Source organism: Agelaius tricolor, unplaced genomic scaffold (genome assembly GCF_023055355.1).
Source record: "Agelaius tricolor isolate 1412-34295 unplaced genomic scaffold, bAgeTri1.0.p SCAF_7, whole genome shotgun sequence".
Taxonomy (NCBI): Eukaryota; Metazoa; Chordata; class Aves; order Passeriformes; family Icteridae; genus Agelaius; species Agelaius tricolor.
Genome location: NW_027269267.1, coordinates 17,761,367 through 17,774,781, shown reverse-complemented (window position 1 = coordinate 17,774,781; position 13,415 = coordinate 17,761,367). Strand labels below are relative to the sequence as shown.

Here is a 13,415-nt window from a genome sequence, read left to right as displayed (position 1 = left end):
ACAGGCACTAATTACATATAAACACAGCAATGGTGTAAAAATGGACATTTATTACAACTAAACCAATGTGACAGACAGAGGTCAAACAGTTTGTCACAATCACAACGAAGCTTAATCCAGCCAAGCACATACAAGTGACAGTGTAAACTTTAAAAACATGTTTAATACATATAAAATTGCTTCTGGTTTGACTTAAATCCATTTTACCACTACACACACAGGGTCCTTTCACCACCCCTCTACCCTCATCTACCCCTGCCCACTGGGGAAATGCTCTGGGACAAAAAACAGTCTCTGGTCATCTGGAATCTGTGTGTAAATCCTGGAATGGGCATCCATAGACAAGTTCTAATGGCTTGAGTTCACAGGCACCACGCTGGTACTGCCACAGAAGTGGCACACACAGCCTGGGCCTGGCTGGCCACTCTTTTGGCTCAAGTATTGGTGCTGGGGTCTGGATCAGGGCCTTAGAAGTGGCACCACTGCACCTTTCCTTTGGCTGGTACTACTGAACCCACTCTGCAGCTGGCCACTGCTGGAGCTGAGCTCTGTGAAAACATGGCACCACGCAGGTGAACAAGCCAAAACTCCTAGGGGAAGGTGTCTGGGTGGAGAGGGAGGGGACAGACAACAGAACTTGGCTACTCTCAGGTGCAGACTCCCCCTGTCTCCCTCAAAATCACACATGGATCACATTTCTGCAAGTGAAACAGGCTCAGTCCTGAGAGTCTGTTCAAACTGTCAAAATATTTCTGGATATCAGTTTACATGATTTGTAGTGATAAGAGCTCTCACTGCAAATTAGTTGGTTCAACTACATCATGCAGGAGTACTGTAAGGGATGTATCACATGTTTAATGTGTTGATCAAGAAAAGCAGTTAAATGACTTTGACACTTAGTGTGTCCTAAAAGTACCTATACACCCAATAAAGCGTAACTACAAAACACCAAAAAATACAAATTAATTGTTAGACTTCGAAAGAAAATAATAAAAGGTCCCTTCTGTAAAGCTTCTTCTTTCCCATCTTTGAAAGTATTCAGTTTTCATTATGCATCTCTCTATTCAGTTAGAAAGCTTTCCTTGTGTTCATGGTCAAAGCAAGCTAATATCAGACCTAAAAACAGTTTCCTTATTCAGTCTGGGCTGGTTTTCCTTCTCTCCTATATGCATTCCCTTTGATGTATAGTAACTTGCACAGTTTTGCTCAAGGTAGCTACACTAAAATACACCTTCATCTCTAGTGAGTTGATCAGTTTTCTTAAAAAAGCAGTTATCACCTTAACAGTTTTTTACCAGTTTGATATGCAGATCCTGGCAGGATTCTTTGGTATAATGACAAATTCAGTAGTAAACAGATATTTCCAATCATTATGCAACAACTGAAATAAGCAGAATAATCACAAGTGGTGACTAAAATGTAGATGAACAGATTCTTTGGTTGCATAAACACAATTTCTACACCAGAACATTTCATATTTGGAGTTGTCCATGTAGTTTCTTTTCATTTAGGTAGACTATGCTTATGTCATAATAATACATTTATTTCCTGAAGTCAAGTTCGCTTATAAAAAACAGTAGGCTTATCGAAGTCAAATGCAATTTTCCTATAAATGCAGTGAAGGGAAACACTGAGTCAATTTAAATCTAATTCCCTTTCATTTATAAATTTTGAACTTAGGTTTCTTGTTCCCTTTTCAAAAAAAAGTATTTCTGTATTTTTCTTGTAGGCCTGAATGAAGCAGCTTAGCAAAACAGTAATACTGACAAACAGCATCTTACACCATTAGCTAAACATTACAATGAAGGCAGTGAACATTTACAGTATGAAACACTGAGATGGCATCAGCTGAAGAGAAGATTTATGTCAATCCAATTTCTTCAAGTACACTACGTGGGGTCTCTGCTTCCTACGGAGGGAAAATTTGAGACAGTAGTAAATGAACACTGTTTCTACTGAGCAGAGCTGTACATGAGTTAGTATGGAAGGTGCTGAATTGAAAAAGAAAGCTGAAAAGACATGAAAACATGGAAGCACTGCAGTTTGCAAACATGGTATTATAGCTGCACTTTTCACAGAGCTGTTAATTAGATTGCCATGGTTCACAAGGATAGCAGGTGGATTTTATTGCCCTTAAGCATAATAAAAATAAAACAATTTAGGTCTACCAGCAGGGAACAAATCACAAGTGAGTAACAGAGATAGGAGCTAGGGAGGGATGGGGAAGGAGCTTGCAATGGAGTCAGTGAATTTTGTGGTGAATTGTTTCCAGGGTTTCAAAAATCTCTTCAGGAATAACAAAGAAGTGGATGAATGAATCTACAGATGCAACTAAGATACAGTATCCCTTAAGATCTTTATAAAAGAGTTTGGGTTTGTTTGGTTTTTTATACAGTGATCCCATGTTTTTAATTAATAAAAGCAGGTCACAGTACCTTGGTACGCCTGGTGTGAAATTGATCCCTTTCAAAGAGGGAAGAGTTTTTAGGACAGGAATTTTATTATTCCACTCCAGGCATAAAGTTTTAAGTTAATTCTAATCTTAGAAAGCTTTCCTTAGATTCAGAGAAAGTTGTTTAATACCAAATTCCAAAAAATTATCATCAGTTTTGTATTCATTACTTCCATAGCCTCTGAAAATAAATGGTTTAAACTAGAAACATTAGGCTGAGCTTTTTTTAGTAACTATTAACAATGCCATGATAAATAAAAGGGGATACTGTGTCTGTATCAAAACAAAAGCTTTAACATCAAGAGTATGAATAAACTTACTTTAGCATCCTAAAACAAGACATATCATGCAGCAGAAAAAAAAGCAGATAACAGTTAAGGCAGCCAACAAATTATTTTTCAACTGCTTTGCAAATATTTATTAGAAAAATAATGTCAGTAAAACACAAAATTAAACACCTCAAACCTTGCAAGTAACATCAGAATATTGTCTCTATCAGCCTTGACTATGTGGCACAAAATGAACAAGTTTACTATGATCATTCAGCTCATGTATAAGGTGATTCAGCAGTGAAGGAAGAAGCTATGATACTTTAAGTCAACTTCATTAAAAAATCAGTCAGAGCTTGGAACAGGCATATTGAGATGGCTTCTAAAATCCAGAAGGAAATAAAAAATTGCAATAAAAAGGCAAGTTAAATCTGAAAACAAGATACTTGGTGTATTAAAGATGTAGTGCTGGCTTGGTTTTTTTCCCTCACAGATGCAATATTAAGTATTCTTAGAACTGCAGTGACCTTGACAAAGCCAGACAGGATGGCAGGATTAAAGATTTACACGTGTATTTTAACGAATCCCCAAAAGGAGGCACTGACTGAAGAAATGGCTATGTAGCATTTCTAATATAACTTTTTGTATTATATTCCCAGATTACTTTGTTGCATTCATTCTGGAAGAACACACATCTCCACTATCCATCAAGGTAAGGCATTTTACTCAAGAAATCCTATACTGTTAACTAACTGTGGACCAGAACTCAAGAGCATACAAGAATACAACTTCTCAAGCACTTCAAGGTCTTCAAAATATTTGTAATAAATTCACTTTTTAATTTTAAATTGATTAGACAGCAGTGGGCACTTATGAGTTACACAGGAGTGCAACAAGATATTTACAAAGGTACCTGAAAACAAAGTTCTTTACAGCTGTGAAGAAAAACAGAGCAGTGCTGCCACTGTTTTTAGAGCAGTTTAGTATTGTTGTTTTCACTGCCATTTCAAAGTCTGAGATGATTTTCAGCAGGCATAAACTTAAACTCTACATACAAGTAAATCAAGGTCACTGGCTAACCATTAAAAGCCACCTATTTCAAGGACATCAGCTACTTGTCCACAGATACATCACCCATAGAACTCAGACGTATTTTAATGTTTTTTATTACTAAAGCAGTAATCTTGAGACAGATGTGCCTTCCTCATCAACAATATAATCTCAAGGAACACCTAAAGGCTAATGTCTTTTGCTAGAAGAATAACTTTATTAATTATTACTTTTAAGAAACAAATAGAATTATGTTTTGTTCACATAATTTGTTTTACTAAGTGTCAAACATTTTATCCAATTCTTAGGTAAAACATTCTGCAGTGTTATATACTCAGAATCACCTAAGGCAAACAACAAATTTGAAATATCAGAACACAGATGAGGAAAAAAGTCATTCACATGAGACAAAAGTGCATGCAATACTTTATTTCAAACATGCCAGAAAAGCTAATTCATTACCTAGTCATTTAGAAGCAAGCAGCTGTATACAGATAACAAGAAAAACAGCATCTCATTACAGCTCAATGCACAGCATTTTAAGCCAACAGGCATGAAATAATGCAGGCTAAAGCAGCATTAACCAGACATCCAAACACATTGTTAATGGCTTACAGAAAAAAGGCAAACTTGGAAATGGAAAACCACTCCTATGATCTTGTTTTCTAAGATTTCAGAATGCTGCAAATCCAATCCAAATCTTTTGTCTAATCCCCTAAATCTCTCATTTTTTTGTCAGTTTAACATTTGGAAGGTAGTGCATTACCACATATAGTACAGGGAACTAAGCTTGTTTGTGGTTCATTTTAGTAACTGCCTCCTTGATAATTCATGGAAACAATTTTCAGAATCAGCCCTGGTTTTAGGTTACAAACAGGATGCATTACATGCCCTCTCACTGGCCACTTTTCAACTGAATGCACTTATATTCACCCTCGTGGCAGTTCTCCCATACACAAAGCAGCCTGCATTTAATTGCAAGTATACTGTTAATGGACTGGGATCTTTCCAACCCTAATCATTAATGGCTGGACTCAATAGGCTAAGAGGTCTTTCCCAACCTTAATGTTTCTATAATTCCGTTATTCATTTGTCAAGCAATGGTATTGTTCTCTCTTTCAGTGGCAGTAACTTAAATTACTCACAAGAGCATTCTGCACACTTAAATACTAATGTTTTAATTTCAGATTTACCCATCATTCTCTTTGACCTAATCAATTATGCCCCTCTCCTTTTTGTAAGGTCAGTCACACTATTGTGCCAGTCTTCAGAAAGGGATAGTGTTATTTGCACCTCTAATTAAGATGCATGGTCTAGGTAGAATTTAATTCAGCATCATTTAATACTTGTGTGTATACACATTTCACATGATACTTCTCCTTCACTACTTTCTCTGTAAGTCTTAACTTCACCTACAGACTTAATTTAATAATATGTTTAAATACCACCAACCTATTTAAAAGATAAATGTGGGTTGAGTAATGTTACAATATAGGTATTGCAGTATATAGATGTTTAGCTCAGAAAATGCTACAGAACTCTTAAGCATAAGACTTCAAGCTTACACACAATAAAAAAGTTAAACCATATGGCAACAAGCACAAGTTTTGTTGAAATGAGACATGTGAAGAGACAACACTGTAAAACAGAGGGGGAAGAGGAAAGTACAACAGCAGAGAATGGTTGTGGCATTCTATTAGATTCAGGATGACTGGATTCAGCAAGCTGATGATAATGTTCTGTCATGAGTAAGTCACAGGTCTATCTCCTCTGAAATTCTGCATGCATGATGAATGAAGCCATTTAGTACACTGGTACATTAAAGTATTCATGACGTGGCTACAAAAGAAATGTACATATTCTTATACATAATAGAAAGGTGGACAGATATGCAAGAAAACAAAAATACTACCTTGCTGCTATTGTATCTCTGACATTAAAAGGACATTTGATACAGAAATACAATATGGTATTTTTGACTACTCTAGATGTCCAGGGGGTGAGGGTAGTGGGGAGAATCATTGTTTTACCCCCCCATACTTGCATGCTGTGTCCAACAACAGACAGAGGAACTTCATATCATAAATACTTTATTACATAAGCTCAGAGTTTCTTCTTAGCCAAAAAAAGTTTGAAGCTCCAGAGATGGGCCACCCTATCTATTACTTGTCTCTGCATCAGGCATCAACTGTTGGCTTCTGTCAGAGACAGGCACTGAGCTAAGTGACATCTGACATCACTCACCACATCTGCTCTAATAAAACACACATTTAGAGAGGCATCAGGCCCCCAGAACATGGCTCTGAACACACCATGCCAGGGTAGTGCAGCAGTGGCATTACTGGTGACAAAAATTCCTTTTTTTGAAAGAGAGTCTGTTTAGAAAAATGGAGGCCTCTGATACACTTCTCAAAGCAGGCAAAGTTTTCTTTGCCTTTGGATTATGCTGCTGAACTCAATACACTCTTGTATGATTGGCATGAACATTGGTATTCAATTTGCTGAAAGATGAGCTAGAAAGAAAGCAACACTCAATAATGGAGTAACAGTAACTGAGGAGCATCATCCCCATATATGCAGAATTAACTTTTTCTGGGATGAAAACACACAAAACTCAACTCTCTGCATGTCAGTTTCCATCTTTGATCCTGTACCAATTACAATCTTCAATCTATTTTAGTATCCCACTTCCCAGAATGACGGAAGTTTTAAAACAGAACTGAGAAGAGTTCCCATGGACTTCTAAAACTGTCTCCTCTGTGCCATCTCAGTTTATTTGCATGTCCAAGCTTGCATGTTTTTAAATTCTATTCTCAAATTACGAAAAAAGCACAACAAAAATATTCCAGAAGCTGCACAGTTTTTTATTCTGTTTTTCAGTATCAGTAATCTGAAGATCATGTCACAGTAGTTTAAATTACCCTGACCAAGCTAACTACAAATCCAGTAGTTCACAAAATAATAGCACCTAAATAACTCTGTGACAGTTACAAATAAGTTATATGATGCATGCTGTAATTTTTAGATTCAAAAGAATTTGGTATATAATAAAGAATTACAAACATAAATTTCAACACTTAGCACCTCTCGCATGGCCTAAGTAGAAATCATCAGTCTACATTAAAAACAAAATGCTGATGCATATTCCTAACTGGAAAAGGCATTGCATAGTAACAGTGTATGTTATTAGGGAGTAGGAGTTTTGACTAAAAAGAATAAAGTACTAAACTTAGAATTCCCACAGACAAATATTCCCAGAAAGGTCCCTAGGGAAAACTTCTGCTTTACTTACACTGTTCATGAGAAGACAACTGAAGAACAGGCATATTGTAATAATCTAAAATGTCCAATTTTTATCTGGGTTATATATGCATACACGATTCCCCTCTTCCTTGAAAAAAACTCATGTGTTCCAGTGTTTACCATTGGAAATGTGGAGCCATTGAAGTTGGTGTCTTCACTGAAATGCCTGTTAAATCTCCTAATAAATTCCTCCTTAACTTTACATTTGCTCTCTGGACAGAAAGAAGAAGAACAGCTCATTCTCTTTCTTATGAAGCTGACTGCAAGCCACTGTTGTATTAAAGGATTTTGTGTGTACACATTCTTAGGCATCCTCTTTGGCCTGGAAACACTGACCATGTCCCATTTTACATATCTGTAAACATCAACAAATAAGGCCATGGAAGTGCTCACTTCATGTCCTTTCCCAATTTGCACAGTCCCACACAGTCTGGGGTATTTCCCACCCTGATTGTATTTTCAGTGGTTTATACCTCGAGGATTTTGCTGTCTTTGATGTTAAAATCATGGTATACAAAATTAGAGGATTGACTCACATTTCTGTTGTGAGATCAGTGTCTCATCTTTGCAGAAACTTATGGTTTACTGATAAAGCAAGACAGATGGTCAGACAACAATAGGAAAAATGTGATTTCACTCCATTTTAGCTAACAGAATGTGTAAACATCACCTGCAACTAGACTAGCAATAAACTGACCTTTAGAAGTAAAGGATTAAATGGAAGACAACAGTAATGGAGATACAAAGTGATAACACAGCAATATTGAGAAGGAAAACTGGTGTTCCAGTGAGGCCTCTGTACCCCACCAAGGACACCCAGGACAAGCCACAAAAGGGCCTGGCACTGTGGGCTGCCTGACAAGCAACCAAAAGCAAAATAAAGTTTTGACAAATTGTTTGCCATCACAGAACTACAGCACCTCACAACTTTCAGCTCTGACTGACCTTTTTTTGTGCCCCCCCCCCACTACACTGTCTCCAGAGCAGCTGGTCTGCTGGTCTGAACACCAGGAAAGACAATATGGGGAAGGGACAGTTGTCAAATTCCACAATCAGTATCTAGACTACCTTGCTTTCCTTTGGTGGGACTGTGCAGACCTCAAGGACATACTTCACAGGCTCAGATGTTGTTTAAGATAACAATTTAGATCTAATAAGTTTAATTAATTGATCTAAAAGCTAGGGAAGAGACAATGGTATCCTTACAGTACAATGTAAGGGCAAACTAACATGAAATACACCTCTGAAAAATCATCACGTAAAACTTTGGCTGTAAACCATTTATCTGACTTTAACACAAAGGTCTTAGATCCTAGTACTGCCAGAAAAGTAATAGCTCTACAACACAATCTGCACATTGTGGAATTGCAGTATTTTAAAAGTTACTAGAATTAATCTTCTTCAAAACGACATCTGTGTTGACAACTCATTTTAAAAAGCTAATAATACTCTCTGAAATTGTCAGCCTGAGTCATTGGAAATTTTTTAAATTAGAAAAATGGTAGAGTTGATCTGAGCAAACAGAACTATTTAGCCAGTCCAACCCAACTGACATTTTCTCAGCCAACTCTGTCATGACCCAAACTAATTAAAAATCATAGCTAAAATAAAATTAGAAGGGACCTCATTTAATCCAGTCCCCCTAACAGTATACCTATAACTTTCCTGAGAGATATTTCATCTATTAAAGGCATCCAGTGATGCCTTTTTATTGTGCCTCAGGCAATCTACTTAAATGCTAAATTATTATCTCCACTGGAAAATTTGCCTAACATCTACCTTGAATTATTTACTTGCTGCAATTTAAGGTATTTTAAGTCTGTCATGGACAAAAAAACTGTGCTATTTCCTCAGGCAAGAGAGAGAAAAGAAATTCTTTATGTCTATACCAAACTGTCTCAAGTTCAGCGTATTGCAGGGCTGCCATTTTACTGATGACTTCTCATGGCAGTGACACAGACTTCATCAACACTTCACACAACTTCTTTTTCAGGAAAAGTTTGCTTAGGTTATTATTTTAACTTCTTTCCCATCAAACCCAGCACAAAGTCTGTGAAGGCAAGCCATGTTAAACTGCACACAAGAATTACAACTGCCATTGTTTGATAAAGACTTGGTTTTTTTCCTCATTCAGCATCTAACAAAACCCTACCTTGAACAACATACAAGATGAGGGTCCATGGGGTGCATGGAAGTTTGGGAAGAATTCTACAGAAGCAGGCTATGGGAAAATTAAGAGAAAAGGATGAGGATTTATGTTTAGAAACATGACGTTTTTGCAGTAGGAAGAAATTCACATTTAACAAGTACTTCCTTAGCAATTTCAAAAGCAATTACTTTTACACTCTACTTCTGAATCGTTATTAGGCAATATTTCTAATGAACAGCTGCTTTAGGAAATTGCTGCTGTTCACTTGCCTTTTCAAGGATTTCAAAACAGGAGAGTACCTGTTTCCCAATCTTTGGTTAGCTAACTGTTCAGAGGCTTCTATTAGAAAGATGAGTTTGGGTTGGAAGAGATATTTTAGATCATTTAGTTCCAACCCTTGTGCCATAGGCAGACACATTCCAATAGGCCAGGTTGCTCAGGGCCCATCTAGTCTGGCCTTGATATTTCCCACTAAGGCATTTTTATTACAAAATTCTGTTTTTACTTTCAAAGAAGACCCAAGTGTTATCTCAGAGAACTTAGAAACACGAACATCTTCAAAGACAAGTACTAACTATAATGCTCTTACAAAAGAAGAACAAAAAACAAAAGAACCCACAAGCAAACAAATAAAAAGAATACTTCATCAATACCAACTCCTAGTCAAGATCTTGTCTGCAGCTTTCTATACAGAGAAAACAAAAAATCTTCAAGATCGATGCAAACCAGTCAACAGAATTCTCAACTAGAATATGAAACAGCAAGTTGTCCTGCAAATGTTACTCAGCAAAACATCCAAGCATATAAACAGACTTCAGCTCTAAAACATCACCTCAACAGACCAGAGGGGTATGACAGCAGTGCCTGCCTGCCTCTCTCCCAAGAGCACTGCAAAGATCAGCTGAAGCTTTGTGCTCTATAACCGGATAATAGCAGGCGCTTCCTGCCTCTGAGCTGCTGCTCTGATCTGCCAGCTCAGAGGTGATAATCGCTCTGGGGCTCTCCTCCACATGTGCCAATCAGTTGCTATGCAGCGAGCCAGGAACAATCGAGAGCCCAGCCTTCAGCAGCAAGGATGGTTCTAAGAATCCATCAGAGGCTCCACCTCGCCACCACAAAAGCACAAATGCTTTAAGCACGTATTACGGCTGAACACTTTGTATTGTGAAGTTAAGAGCCAAAATTATTTAAAAAATCACTGACTTCTCCATCAGATAATCTGACAATGTCTGGATGCTTGGCAAACTGTCAAACTAGGCACGCAAGGATTCATTAATGCTTTCTTTCAGCACTGCAGATACAGGTTTGCGTGGCTTAATCTCCTTTTTCTCAAGGAAGCATTTCTTAAACTGCAGGGCTGTTATCTTTGAAGAGCTGACCAGAATATACTGCTGCAACAAGCCATGTCACGTCCAATACTATTCAGCTTCCATGGCAATGGCATTTAAGCATCTCCCTTCCTTCCTGGCACTGCAGCACTTTGCATTCTTACAATTGTTTGGACAAATGTTTGCAGGCACAAGTTGTAAACACAGAAAAGAAAAGCTGCTGACTATATGTTTTTTAAAATAAACAATTTGAATTGGATTAGTTTTAATGGATCTGAAATCCAGTTCTAGAATGGTTGTATAAATAGCTTTCCTGGCACAAGGAAAGAGGGAGAGAAAGGACAGCTGAAAACTCCCAAAGTCAATACTGCTGCTGAAGCTCCTCACTACACTCCTATGACTCAGGCCAACAGCAGGGGTGCAGCATATGACAAGTAAATTAGACCCTACCTCTGCAGGCTGACTTGGGGGTTCACAGCACACAGTGAGTCAGGACAAGATGTGTGGAACACTGGCTTTTTAAAGCACCTAGATATTGTGATTCTTTAAAAAATAGGACGTAATTTAAGCTGTACTATCAACTTTAGCAAAAGTCCTGGCTTGCCAAAAGCAGCTGCTTTTTACTTCCCTTTTCAATGCCACCGGTTTTCTCCTCCTGGCACTTCCCTCATGCTCCCTCTACATGAGCTCAAGTTTTGGCTAACAAGCTAGGAGCCCCAGAAGCACAGGTCAAGCAGATCAACACAAAGGTCAGAGTGAGAATAGATCCAGCTTTCTCAACAACAGTCATGTAGCATGAGTTTGGGTGATGAGCTACCTTGCCTCCTGACTCAAGACCATGACTTTACCACTGTAAAATGCTCTCTGTAGAAAGCAGAATTTCTACACAGAACAATTTGAATGTATATCAAGATTTCATGTGATTTCTCAATATTAAGCAAGGCTTACCATAAATTTCACCACATTCTCTATGAAACCGACTACTGAATATGTGGCTTATTACAACTTCCACATGGAGCACGTAGTACTCAACACTCTAGTTTACAGAAAATCTCTCTAAGAGACAACCAGAAAAACAAGTTCTACTCATTCTAGGCTTGGTTATGCCTCAGAGTAACAAGGATTAAAGTAATTTAAAGTTGTATAACCAATTAGTTAAACATCAGGTTAATCCAAACACCGAAGCTCTGAGGCAAACTCCTCCCCTTGCCCTAAGGCAACCTCCTTTACCTCAGGAGATCTTTCTCTAACCCAGATGAACTTCATTCCTATATACAACCTGCAGCTCCTTACTGCAGGCTATCTATTCCCCATCTCTGATTATGTGTAACCATCTATCTCTCCCTCTCCACTCAGCCCAGCAGATGCCATTTCTATTTCTCCATATTCTGAGGAACCACAACAACCTTGTAAATTAGGATCTGAACACAGCAACTATTCCTTCACTCCTTCCAAGGAACAGTACAGGCCAAGAAGTAGCATTCCATGGGCATCAGATAATACAACTGTGTTTAATTTCATGGGGACAAAGCACATTGCTTCAACCAAAACTATGCCCACACACAGAATTCACCCAGGGACATATTGTAGGTAGGTAAACTGGATTCACACAGTTATCTAAGCCTGAGTTTGTATGTGTCAGAATTGGTCTTTGTAGCCATCTGAGACACAAAAAAAAAAAAAAAAAAAAGATTAGGATTTCTAAGCTCTGTTCATAGCACAGGTACTGAACAATGTAGGTAATTTTTAAAGTTCTAATCACAAGGAAAGTTTTACAGGCACAGTTTCAATTCTAACCTCACCATAAGAATCACACCATAAGAGCACAGAAAAAGCAATAAAATTGGGGGGGAAATGTAGAAAGTATCAAGCTTGAGCACTTAAGTTTTTCTCACAGTTGCTTTAGAATATGTCCAAGCTCATAAAGAAATCTTTTTCAACAAATTGCTTGTTGACTGCTCTAATTCTTCAGGTCTAATATGCAAGCAGATTATTGGCTGCTCTCCTCTTCCCAACACAAATCAATGGCTCTATCATATACTAGGAAACTCTTAAATGATAAAAATACCCATACACCAGCTCTGAATTTGGTTTTGAACATATTACAAATACTTTTGCCTACTACAATTGTTTTCTTTTATCTGGAAACTAAATCCTGGTATTTATAAATCTCCATATGAAATTAGATCTATTACCACAGTTCCACAGTACAAAAGCCAATCTGTTTACTGAACTACTTGTTTATCATTATATCAAATAAGTAGCAGACTAATTAAGTTTTTCCCAGCAAATCATTTTCATGTATGTTTTAAACTTGCTTTATGCAAATTAAAATCTTACCTTTATTAGTAGGACTGCCACAACGTATTCCACTTATGCTTTGGACAAAAATATGTTGCAATGCACTATATATGCAAATAAGCTTTGTTCTGTCATGCAGCATCCGGCATTTTGATACACAGTCAATTGCAGCAGCACCCAATCTTTTTAGGGCCCATTTTCTTTGCACAGCAGATGTAAACAGCTCATTTTCCAATAAATACATGTTTATATGGGCTGATTGTAAGTAAACAAAGCCAAACATCTGTTTAGTTATTAGCTTTGGTATCCATTTCTCTAACTTGCATTATCCCACTTAATTACCAACACCAAAGAAAGCCAGTAGAAGTCAGAGATTTCAAGTTGATGCGGTTAGTACATAAAAGGAAAATAAAAACACTCAAAGCACTCTTCAAAGACCATCATGCAAGTGTTGCAGAAAGTTAAGCCCATCACCCATTTTCTGTTTACCCTTGCAAGGACTTAATTACACGTGCAGCACTCTTTGCATAGCACCCATTTAATCCATGCCACCAAAATGGTAA

At 37.6% G+C, this 13,415-nt stretch overlaps 1 protein-coding gene and 1 long non-coding RNA gene across 5 annotated transcripts in view; both read right to left on the bottom strand.

Moving 5' to 3' along the window:
- Nucleotides 1-30: 30 nt before the first annotated feature.
- The window catches only part of AP1S2 (adaptor related protein complex 1 subunit sigma 2), a 30,935-nt gene continuing 17,550 nt past the window's right edge, over nt 31-13,415 (bottom strand). For 3 of the 4 annotated variants that reach the window (XR_011679709.1, XM_071430482.1, XM_071430481.1), the window contains one exon: nt 31-1,909. Coding sequence is in view for 2 of the 4 variants with exons in the window: in XM_071430481.1 (XP_071286582.1) it covers nt 1,862-1,909 (48 nt within the window). In the remaining 2 variants the exon portion in view is untranslated. Of the gene's footprint in view, nt 1,910-4,185; nt 5,611-13,415 lie in introns of those variants that run through there. The other variant, XM_071430483.1, reaches the window with a different exon arrangement.
- On the bottom strand, nt 6,615-13,409 carry LOC139591652 (uncharacterized). Its single transcript, XR_011679710.1, has 2 exons — nt 12,892-13,409; nt 6,615-12,212 (listed from the first exon to the last, which is right to left on the bottom strand). It is a non-coding gene; the product is annotated as an uncharacterized lncRNA (long non-coding RNA).